Source organism: Delphinus delphis, chromosome 8 (genome assembly GCF_949987515.2).
Source record: "Delphinus delphis chromosome 8, mDelDel1.2, whole genome shotgun sequence".
NCBI classification, from domain to species: domain Eukaryota; kingdom Metazoa; phylum Chordata; class Mammalia; order Artiodactyla; family Delphinidae; genus Delphinus; species Delphinus delphis.
This window is the reverse complement of record NC_082690.1, coordinates 20,698,766-20,710,979: the sequence shown is the minus strand read 5'-3', so window position 1 is coordinate 20,710,979 and position 12,214 is coordinate 20,698,766. Positions and strand designations below refer to the sequence as shown.

The following is a 12,214-nucleotide window of genomic DNA, read 5'->3' as shown; positions in this document are numbered from 1 at the left end:
TATTTCCAAAGGCCAAGTGTGAGGAGGATGTGGACCTGTTCAGAGAGGTCATGTATACCCTCCTGGGACTCATGATGAACTTGTGTCTTCAGTCCCCCTTTGTCTCTGAGGTACCGCATTCTTTTCTCCCTACCTTAACCCATTCTGTTGCAAAGAACTGTTCTCATTTCTGCAAAGAGGATAGAAGCATGGCAGTGCTTCTACACTGGCAATGGGAATGGGGAATGCTGGGCGGACGCTCTGTCCCTGAGCTGCCGAGGGATGGATGAGTCGCTCTGTCAGGTATTGATTCTGAAAACCAGTTGAGCATCCAGGGCGCTGAGCACGGTGCTAGGTTCTGCGTTTACAAAGTCAAATGCGATGTGGTCCCTGCTCTCAAGGTGTCACCCTGTAGTTAGGGGAGTTGGACGTGGGAAGAAATGAGAGCGATAGAAGAAGATGTTGTGAAGGAAATGTGGACAGACGTGGTGGTGGCGAGAGGGAGGGAGTGGAGAGTGGTCAGTTCCACTTGAGCGCTCAGAAGGAAGAGGCAGAGGACCATGACCAGGACAGGCAAACTCCTTCTCCTGCTCCTTGTTGTTGTAGGTTTGGGCCATGGAGGTGAGCCGGAAGTGCCTGTCTTTACTGAACAGCCAGGATGGAGGAATCCTCACAGTAAGCTTCTCCCAGGGAAATCCAGAAACAGCTTCCTTTGTTGTTCTCCTTTTGTTTTGTTTTGTTTTATTTTGAAGTCACCACACATTTCAGATTCTACTGATTCTCTGAGATATGAGGCAGATTATATGCTCCTCAAAACAATGCCCATAGCACATAAATACCAAACTTGCCTATGGTTTCAGGGGATTTGGTGACACCCCCCACCAGTGCCCATCTGTGGAGGCCCTAGAGTCCAGGAACCCCAGTTAAGAATCCGTTTTCTGTAAACTGTGGCCCTTAACAGCTTATCCAAGGTAATCTGTCTGATTTGTCCTATATCGAGCCATCTCTGTGCAAATTGGACAGGCCAAATGATTTTATTTGCAATCTTTCTTCCATAGTCAAAAAAGCCAGACACATATTTTAAAGCCAGTGATTCTGGAGGTTGTTTATGCATAATGGTTTTAGCGCCCTTGGAGATATATGCTGGAATGGCTTTCTTCTGTTTCTGACATTTGGCTAAGAAAATTAAGAATGCCTATGGTTAGCACAGTGTATCAGGAGGAGAATGTTGATATGATTCAAGAGGCTGTTTGCCATTATCCTGGGATGTGTTCTTCACTTGCATTAGGAATCACCCCAACTTTTATGCCTATTAGGTCAGGGCCCTAAACCTAGAGAAACAATTGATGTCACATCCAGGGCAGGTCTGGGAAACCAGCCCTTCAAGGATCACAGCCTGGGCACAAGCCTCTTAGACAGCCTCATCCACCAGAGGGTAGACAGCAGAAGCAAGAAGAACTACAGTTCTGCAGCCTGTGGAATGAAAAGCACATTCACAGAAAGATAAACAAAATGAAAAGTCAGAGGACTATGTACCAGATGAAGGAACGAAATGAAACCCCAGAAAAACAACTAAATGTAGTGGAGATAGGCAACCTTCCAGAAAACGAATTCAGAATGATGATAGTGAGGATGATCCAGGACCTTGCAAAAAGAATGGAGGCAAAGATCAAGAAGATGCAAGAAATGTTAAACAAAGACCTAGAAGAATTAAGGAACAAACACCAGAAGAATTAAAGAACAAACAGAGATGAACAATACAATAACTGAAATGAAAACTACACTAGAAGGGATCAATAGCAGAATAACTGAGGCAGAAGAACAGATAAGTGACCTGGAAGACAGAACGGTGGGATTCACTGCCATGGAACAAGATAAAGGAAAAAGAACGAAAAGAAATGAAGACAGCCTAAGAGACCTCTGGGACAACATTCAATGCACCAACATTCGCATTATAGGGGTCCCAGAAGGAGAAGAGAGAGAGAAAGGACCCGAGAAAATATTTGAAGAGATTATAGTCGAAAACTTCTCTAACATGGGAAAGGAAATAGCCACCCAAGTCCAGGAAGCGCAGAGAGTCCCATACAAGATAAACCCAAGGAGAAACACGTCGAGACACATAGTAATCAAATTGACAAAAATTAAAGGCAAAGAGAAACTATTGAAAGCAACAAGGGAAAAATGACAAATGACATACAAGGGAACTCCCATAAGATTAACAGCTGATTTCTCAGCAGAAACTCTACAGCCAGAAGGGAGTGGCATGATATACTTAAAGTGATGAAAAGGAAGAACCTAGAACCAAGATTACCCGGCAAGGATCTCATTCAGATTTCATGGAGAAATCAAAAGCTTCACAGACAAGCAAAAGCTAAGAGAATTCAGCACCGCCAAACCAGCTCTACAACAAATGCTAAAGGAACTTCTCGAAGTGGGAAACACAAGAGAAAAAAAGGACCTACAAAAAAAACCCCATAACAATTAAGAAAATGGTCATAGGAACATACATATAGATAATTACCTTAAACGTGAATGGTTTAAATGCTCCAACCAAGAGACACAGGCTCGCTGAATGGATACAAAAACAAGAGCCATATATATGCTGTCTACAAGAGACCCACTTCAGACCTAGGGACACATACAGACTGAAAGTGAGGGGATGGAAAAATATATTCCATGCAGATGGAAATCAAAAGAAAGCTGCAGTAGCAATACTCATATCAGATAAAATAGACTTTCAAATAAAGAATGTTACAAGAGACAAGGAAGGACACTACATAATGATCAAGTGATCAATCCAAGAAGAAGATATAACAATTATAAATATATATGCACCCAACTTAGGAGAACCTCAATACATAAAGCAACTGCTAACAGCTATAAAAGAGGAAATCGACAGTAACACAGTAATAGTGGGGGACATTAACACCCTACTTACACCAATGGACAGATCATCCAGACAGAAAATTAATAAGGAAACACAGTTTTAAATGACACAATAGACCAGATACGTTTAATTAATATTTATAGGACATTCCATCCAAAAACAGCAGATTACACTTTCTTCTCAAGTGCACACAGAACATTCTCCAGGATAGATCACATCTTGGGTCACAAATCAAGCCTTGGTAAATTTAAGAAAATTGAAATCACATCAAGCATCTTTTCCAGCCACAATGCTATGAGATTAGAAATCAGTTACAGCGAAAGAAACATAAAAAACACAAACACATGGGTGCTGAAAAATATGTTACTACATACCAAGAGATCACGAAGAAATCAAAGAGGAAATCAAAAAATACCTAGAGACAAATGACAGTGAAAACACGATGATCCAAAACCTATGGGATGCAGCAGAAGCAGTTCTAAGAGGGAAGTTTATAGCAATACAATGCTACCTCAAGAAACGTCTCAAATAAACAATCTAACTTTACACCTAAAGGAACTAGAGAAAGAAGAACAAACAAAACCCAAAGTTAGTAGAAGGAAAGAAATCATAAAGATCAGAGCAGAAATAAAGAAATAGAAACAAAGAAAACAATAGCAAAGATCAATAAAACTAAAAGCTGGTTCTTTGAGAAGATAAACAAAATTGATAAACCTTTAGCCAGACTCATCAAGAAAAAGAGGGAGAGGACTCAAATCAATAAAATTAGAAATGAAAAAAGGAGAAATTACAGCAGACACCACAGAAATACAAAGCATCCTAAGAGACTACTACAAGCCACTGTATGCCAATAAAATGGACAACCTGGAAGAAATGGGCAAATTATTAGAAAGGTATAACCTTCCAAGACTGAACCAGGAAGAAATAGTAAATATGAACAGGCCAATCACAAGTAATGAAATTGAAACTGTGATTAAAAATCTTCCAACAAACAGAAGTCCAGGACCAGATGGCTTCACAGGTGAATTCTATCAAACATTTAGAGAAGAGCTAACACCCATCCTTCTCAAACTCTTCCAAAATATAGTAGAGGGAGGAACACTCCCAAACTCATTCTACGAGGCCACCATCACCCTGATACTAAAACCAGACAGAGATACTACATAAAAAGAAAATTACAGACCAGTATCACTGATGAATATAGATGCAAAAATCCTCAACAAAATGCTGGCAAACGGAATCTAACAACACATTTAAAGGATCGTAACACCATGATCAAGAGGGATTTATCCCAGGGATGCAAGGATTCTTCAATATACGCAAATTAATCAATGTGATACACCATATTAACAAACTGAAGAATAAAAACCATATGATCATCTCAGAAAAAGCTTTTGACAAAATTCAACACCCATTTATGATAAAAACTCTCCAGAAAGTGGGCATAGAGGGAACCTACCTCAAAACAATAAAAGCCATATAAGACAAACCCACAGCAAACATCATTCTCGATGGTGAAAAAGTGAAAGCACTTCCTCTAAGATCAGGAACAAGACAAGGATGTCCACTCTCACCACTATTATTCAACATAGTTTTGGAAGTCCTAGCCACGGCAATCAGAGAAGAAAAAGAAATAAAAGGAATACAAATTGGAAAACAAGAAGAAAAACTGTCACTGTTTGCAGGTGACATGATACTATACATAAAGAATCCTAAAGATGCCACCAGGAAACTACTGGAGCTAATCAATGAATTTGGTAAAGTTGCAGGATACAAAATTAATGCACAGAAATCTCTTGTATTCCTATATACTAATGATGAAAATCTGAAAGAGAAATTAAGGAAACAATCCCATTCACCATTGCAACAAAAAGAATAAAATACCTAGCAATAAACCTTCCTAAGGAGGTAAAAGACCTGTACTCAGTACACTATAAGACACTGATGAAATAAATCAAAGATGACACAAACAGATGGAGAGATATACCATGTTCGTGGATTGGAAGAATCAATATTTTGAAAATGACTATACTACCCAAAGCAATCTACAGATTCAATGCAATCCCTATCAAATTACCAGTGGCATTTTTTACAGAACTAGAACAAAAAATCTTAAAATTTGTATGGAGACACAGAAGACCCTGAGTAGCCAAAGCAGTCTTGAGGGAAAAAAACGGAGCTGGAGGAATCAGACTCCATGACTTCAGATTATACTACAGAGCTACAGTAGTCAAGACAATATGGTACCGGCACAGAAACAGAAATATAGATCAATGGAACAGGATAGGAAGTCCAGAGATAAACCCATGTACCTATGGTCACCTAATTTATGACAAAGGAGGCAAGAATATACAGTGGAAAAAAGATAGTCTCTTCAATAAGTGGTGCTGGCAAAACTGGACAGCAACATGTAAAAGAAGGAAATTAGAAGCCTCCCTAACACCCTACACAAAAATAAACTTAAAATGGATTAAAGACGTAAATGTAAGACCGGACACTAAAAAACTCTTAGAGGAAAACACAGGAAGAACACTCTTTGACCTAAATCACAGCAAGATCTTTTTTGAACCACCTCCTAGAGTCATGGAAATAAAAACAAAAATAAACAAATGGGACCTAATAGGACCTAATAAAAGCTTTTGCACATCAAAGGAAACTATAAACAAAACGAAAAGACAGCCCTCAGAATGGGAGAAAATATTTGCAAACGAATCAACAAAGGATTAATCTCAAAAAAAAAATATCAACAGCTCATGCAGCTCAATATTAAACAAACAACCCAATCAACAAATGGGCAGAAGACCTAAATGGACATTTCTCCAAAGAAGACATACAGATGGCCAAGAAGCACATGAAAAGCTGCTCAACATCACTAATTATTAGAGAAATGCAAATCAAAACTATGAGGCATCACCTCACACTGGTTAGAATGGGCATCATCAGAAAATCTACAAACAACAAATGCTGGAGAGGATGTGGAGAAAAGGGAACCCTCTTGCACTGTTGGTGGGTATGTAAATTGATACAGCCACTATGGAGAACAGGATGGAGGTTCCTTAAAAAACTAAAAATAGAATTACCATATGACCCAGCAATCCCACTACTGGGCATATACCCTGAGAAAACCATAATTCAAAAAGACACATGCACCCCAATGTTCATTGCAGCACTATTTCCAATAGTCAGGTCATGGAAGCAACCTAAATGCCCATCGACAGACGAATGGATAAAGGAGATGTGGTACATATATACAGTGGAATATTACTCAGCCGTAAAACGGGACGAAATTGGGTCATTTGTAGAGACGTGGATGGATCTAGAGACTGTCATACAGAGTGAAGTAAGTCAGAAAGAGAAAAACAAATAACCGTATATTAACGCATATATGTGGAATGTAGAAAAATGGTACAGGTGAACCGGTTTGCAAGGCAGAAATTGAGACACAGATGTAGAGAACAAACATGGACACCAAGCGGGGGACGTGAAGGGGGGATGGTGGTGGGCTGAACTGGGAAATTGGGATTGACATATATACACTAATATGTATAAAATAGATAACTAATGAGAACCTGCTGTATTAAACTTTTTTTTTGAAAAAAAAAAAAAGGATCATAGCCGGGGGACTGGTTCCCGGGTTGTAAAAACCTTCCAAGTAGACCCAGCATATCCTGTTTGTGGCCAGCAAGCCCACAGCTTCTCTGAAGTCAATCCAGACTTACAGGGCAAAGCTGTTTAACCTGGGCTCCAGAAGGATGTGGTAGGTCTTCAGGTTCCCTGGAACCTCCAGCAATTGTATAGAAAACTCTGAGTGTATGTGCATTTTCATGGGCCTGGAGAGCACCACAGCTTTCATCAGATCCTCAAAAATGACACACGACCCCAAAAGTGGTAAGCACCAGTGTTCTTGGGTACTTGAGATTTTCTGGCTGCTGGGTCTAAAGCTGGGCCTGCACTCGTTCCACACTGGCCCTTCAAGGACTCTGGGGTAGATGTCCCCAGGACTCTGCTTGGCCACAGCTAGGTGGGTGCTCACCAGCTTGTTGAGCAGGGCAGTAGCCTTAGCAGGGAACCCGGTCCTTTAATACTGTGCTCTCTCTACTGCCTTGGGCCTGAAAAGAGAGCTGTACTGTCAGCTGTAGTCACATCCTAGCCCCGGTAGGAAGCAGATGAGGGAAACAAGATAGGTGATATGATAATACACAGGTTTGTCCATTCTTGCTCTGGAGACTTCATTAAAATGAGACTAAAGACATTAGGGGGAAAAAAGGCAGAAATGCACACTGACAAAGTGAACAGGCAAGAGGCCACCAAAGGGTAAGTTATTTTAGCTAGTTTCTGGAAAATGGAGAACAGCTGCCAGACTGGTAATTATTGCGGCAGGGCTAAAGAAGCCTTCGTGTAGAGGACAGACGAGGGGAGCCCAGCTGGGGGGTAGCGGGTCTGTCTTGCAGCTCCATGGAGAAGATCGAGAATTCAAACCGCCAGCTACAGCAGAGGACAGAAGTAAGAGATGGGGGAACTGCATCTGGCAGCCAGGCATCTATTCCTCAGGCATAGAATGAGCCATTTTTTCCTAAAGGAATTGAAAGACCAGAGAAAAAAGTTTTGCTTTCTAGTATTTGAGAGTGCCACCTCTCCACCTGTCAGTGGATAAACTTCCCATAAACATAGTGTACCCAAACATACTGCTTTTTTCATAAATGTGACTGGAGAGCTAAGGGTAGACCTCACCAGGCATATCAGGAAAGCCATTCGAATAAATAGACAAAGCAAGGTAAGCAGAAAATTTTACTCTCAAAAAAGAGAGATGAAGTAGAAAACAGAAGAAAAAATAACTATCACTCGTGTCTTCAGAAAGATTCAAGATAGTGTTATGGCCATAAAATGGTAACAGAACTACTTTTTTAAAAATCAGAACTGGAAAATAAAATCAGTGAAGTCTCCCAGAAAATAGAATAAAAAGACAAAGATTTAGAAAAGATAAAGGAAAAGCTAAAAGTCCCAGAGGATCCATCCAGGAAGTCCACCATCTAATAAGTGCCCTGTTGATATCAGAGCCCCACGGGTGATACAGGGCAGGACTTTCTTGCCAAGGGTTGAACGCTGGTCCTGTGTGAAGCTGGAATAAGCTGGGCCTCTGTGCACCCGGGGGCAATGTTGGCGGCCCTTAGAATTGCCTACCCAGCAGCTTTATTATAAAGGACAGTACTTGACTTGCTATCAATTCCTTGGCCATTGTGTTTTTAAAGTCAAGGTATTATTTTGCATCTAATATTAATGATTGTTTTTGCCTCACCAAACTACTCGTTGACTTTAAAAGGTCATCAGCATTTTAAGAAAAAAATATCTATTGAGGTATAGTGGGTGTACAATATTATATATTTCAGGTGTACAACACAGTGATTCACAATTTTTAAAGGTTATGCTCCATGTATAGTTACGATAAAATATTGGCTATATTCCCTATGCTGTACAGTATATCCTTGTAGCTAATTTATTGTATACAAGGTAGTTTGTGGCCTTAACCCCCTACCCCTTTCTTGCCCCTCCCCACTTAGGAACGTTTAATCAGCCTTTCTTTCTGCTTCACTCAGAGAGCTGCTGGCGTTCTTAGCCGCACCCTTGTTTCCTCTCCGAAAATTGTTGAGGAGGCCCTCAGAGCGGGAGTGGTGAAGAAAATGGTTAAATTCCTGAAGGTAAAATAACTTCATTGGTTACAACCTCCTGAATTTCCGGGAGTGTCATATTTTATTGGGGGAACAGAACTAAGGAGGGCTTTGTTCAGTTAAGGTTCTTCTATTTCCCCCCTGCTAGCTTCTAACCTTCTCGAATGGAGATTCCCTTCTGCCTGTCCACCCAGACTCTGCTCTGACCAGCAGTGTAAGATTGTTGAACAAATAATTGTTCATTAGATGCATCTATAAAAACTGCTTACCACTTAAACCTCACTTAAAAAACGTATGGCCTCTGTCCTCGAAAAAGATGGTCTGAGTGGCTTCAACAAGGTTTCTCAGGTCCCGGTTTTGCTCATGGTTTCCTGCTCATGACGCTTTATCCAGTTACCTGGAGAAGGTTGGAGATAACTCCATTTATGAGATATGTAGGCTGCAGAGTAACCGTGTGGCTTTGAAAAGGATGTTCAGATTTTCCCCGCAATATGAGTGCAGTGGATCTATGTGAGTTAGTACGAGAGTTAACTAGATTCTCCTGAAGGGGGAGGTGAGTTACTAGGTCGCATCTCTGGGTCCCGCCAGCGATGCATGTGCCCAGTGAGGTTCACTACCCCACGTTACTGTGGTGACCCCACGGGAGACTTCCTCATAAAACCCAGGCTGAGTGGCACTAGGAAGCGTGCTCTGTCGGGGGGCTGCTTCTGGGGCAGGGGCGATACTGAGGGGCAGCGTGGTGGGTGTGAGTTTAGGCAGCCATGTGGATGATGGCCGTCATTCACGCTGTATAACTCTTGCACACCCACCGGAGCCTGCTGGTTGCATGCACACACATGTGCGTTATGCATGCTTTCACACACGCATGCATTTTAAAGACCCCACATAGGGTGATTTTAAGGGTTATGATTCGACAGTTGTCACCTCTTAAAATGATCTAGGTTCGTAATGTTCTCCATGCAGACCTGTCAGCCTGACAGCCTTCTCAAGTCAACTCTCATTCTCAAATGGTGAAATGACACGGGAGGGCCTTTTCCTCCCTTTTTGGTACATCTGCCAGTCGACAGCACCATTCTGTTCTCAGCCACTCACTCCTAAGCCTTCCACAGGTAATTACTCAGGTGTACATGACAGGCCTACATTCATAGCGGGAGTGAGGGCCACGTTAGGGAGGATGTGAGTGACACTGCATCCCAGCAGGGACCAGGCCCACTTGCCAGGAAGCACACACTATTGTCAGCAGAGCTCTGGCTCAGAAGTCTAGGAAGCCACGAGCACAATCACAGCTGCTCACTGTGGTTTCTGGCCGAGAGCAACCATGGCATTGATTTTCTTTTCCTAATTTCACTCTGAAATCTAGGCAGGAGGCCAGACTGCGTCACGTTATGCGGTAAAGATACTCGCCATCTGCACTAATAGTTATCACAAAGCACGAGAAGAGCTGATAAGACTGGATAAAAGTAAGTGATAGTTTCTTTAAGTGGAGCCTACATTAACCCAGAGGTCAGTCAAGCCGTGAAGCTGCAAAGGGAACTGCCGGTGAGGAGGGAGGAAAGACTGAGGATGATGCGTCACCCCCGTCCCGGACTCAGGCAGTGTGTATGAAGATAACGTCACCTCACCTCCAGCTCTGAAAGCTCTCAATTAGCATTCGGCCGCGCACAGGTACCACATCCTTGCTGGAAGACTCAGCTGGGAAACAGCTCAAAGATAACAGAATCAAAGCTGGAAGCTACCTCCCCACTCCAAGTAAACTGGGATTGTTTGTAAAGCATTCTGCTTAGACTGACCTAACACGGGTGCTCTTCCTTCCCAGGGGAAACACCTTAGTGACCAAGGAGAATGGGAGAGGCTGAGCCTGTCTTTAGTCTAGTCACTGCCCTGTCATGCGGGGCAGGGGTCCTGCTAACACTCTCCTTCCCACCTCCTCTGGGCCGCACAGGCGTGAACGGGGTTCCCCACTGAGTGGGGGGCAGGAACCTTTCCTGTAGAACCTGTTCCTGGCCCCGCAGGTACAGGGTGCCAGCCCATGGCCTCCCACTCAGGTGGGGGCTGTCGGGTGGAGCTGAGAGCTTCAGATTGGGGATGTAGAGAGAACAGACCTGTCTGATGCATAGCCTGCATTCCCGGGACAACTGAGTCCTGCCAGGCTCTGCCCCGGGCTCCTGAGGTCCCTCAGAGACACAGCCAGGAGCCAGAGAGCTTCAGAGCACTCAATAAGGATTTGCCGAGTAAGTGACATGTCCATCCACTGCCACCTCCCTGTGCCCCCCATGTTCCACTGCCAGCCTCCTGCTTGTTCTCCTCCACCCTGTAGAGCTCGGTGTCCTGATGCAGCTGCTGGGCTCGGAGGATGAGATTCTGGTGGGCAACGCCACCCTCTGCCTGGGGAACTGCATGGAGGTGCCACACGTGGCCTCGTCCCTGCTGACCACGGACATCGTGCTGGTCTTGCTGAAGCTCGCGGGCGGCGATGCTCAGAAGACGGCCGTGCAGCTGAACGCGGGCATCGCCCTGGGGAAGCTGTGCACGGCCGAGCCCAGGTGCACGGCACGGCAGGGAGCCCAGCTGCTTCTGTGGAGGGTGCCCCCCACCCCCAGGGCACTGGGGAGAGCTCAGGCTGCAGCCGGAGAGGGAACCTGGTTATGGGACAGGGATCTTTCCGGGCACCGACGGCCGTCGTCTTCTGTCTGCTCCATTCCCGCAGTCTCCTTCAGCCACTCCTCTCTCCACCCCTCCTCCCTCGCACACCATCTCCCCTTCTCTCTGTCTCCTTTCTCTCTCCTCTGCTTTCCAGAAACAGACCTCCCCGACTTCATTTTTTTTTTTTTTTTTTTTTTTTTTTTTTGCTGGGGACCTAAGCGTATGGGAGAATGTCCTGTAGGGTAAATTCTTACGCTGGAGAAAACAGACGAGGTTGGGGAGCGGCATGATTAAGACCACCCAATAGGCTTGGACAGGAGCCTGCGCTTGATCTGGGTATCGCGCCTCTCTCAGCCCAGGCTTCCGCCCCACTCTGCCCCGATCTGAGCCGCTGGAACGCCTGGTCCTCACGTTCCTGGAAGGTGCCCACCTGTGGCTGAGAGTGGTGCCCTGGCACAGGAGGGGGCGCCTTCCATGGTGGGGAGGGCCTCTGGCCTGCCTGCTTCCTTCTCGCACAGGCTCCCCCTGCCACCCCTCCTCTGAACGAGAGGGTGGGCCTGGATGACGTCTACGGTCTTTTCGAGTTCTGTCTGATTGTTCAAATGGAAGGGATGGATAAAATCTTTCTTCTACAGAAAGCAAAGCACATCAGCTAGGATGGGCTCGCTGTGGCAACCTGCTGGGGAGCTCCCAAGAGCAGGTCCCGCAGGTCCCTGTCACATCTGCCACTCACACGGCGAGTGTCGCCGTGTTTTGTGGGCCTCCTGAGGGTCTCCCCACTTTGATCTTTAGGGCTCCCCAGGGCAACAGCAGCTGCCCTGTCCTGATTTCCCAGCCGGCTTCTGCCTGAGGGGGGATGCCTCTGGGGGCCAGGTGTCTGCACCCTGGCATTTATGTCCTGGAGTTTGTGTTCTGATTATGACAGGTTTGCTGCTGTACTGAGAGAGCTTCACGGGATGGAGATCCTCAACTCTACCATGAAGTACATGGACAGTTCTTGAGAGACGTGGCGTCCGTGTGAGCTCTGGCTTGCTCCTGT

At 44.6% G+C, this 12,214-nt stretch overlaps 1 protein-coding gene across 1 annotated transcript in view; it reads left to right on the top strand.

Annotated features, from left to right (window-relative positions):
• The window catches only part of TTC12 (tetratricopeptide repeat domain 12), a 46,457-nt gene extending 34,243 nt beyond the window's left edge, over window positions 1-12,214 (top strand). Inside the window, exons 16-21 of the mRNA XM_060017169.1 lie at window positions 12-110; window positions 586-654; window positions 8,461-8,562; window positions 9,893-9,992; window positions 10,850-11,075; window positions 12,101-12,214. Coding sequence (XP_059873152.1) covers window positions 12-110; window positions 586-654; window positions 8,461-8,562; window positions 9,893-9,992; window positions 10,850-11,075; window positions 12,101-12,176 — 672 coding nt within the window. The 3' untranslated portion in view covers window positions 12,177-12,214. The remainder of the gene's footprint in view (window positions 1-11; window positions 111-585; window positions 655-8,460; window positions 8,563-9,892; window positions 9,993-10,849; window positions 11,076-12,100) is intronic.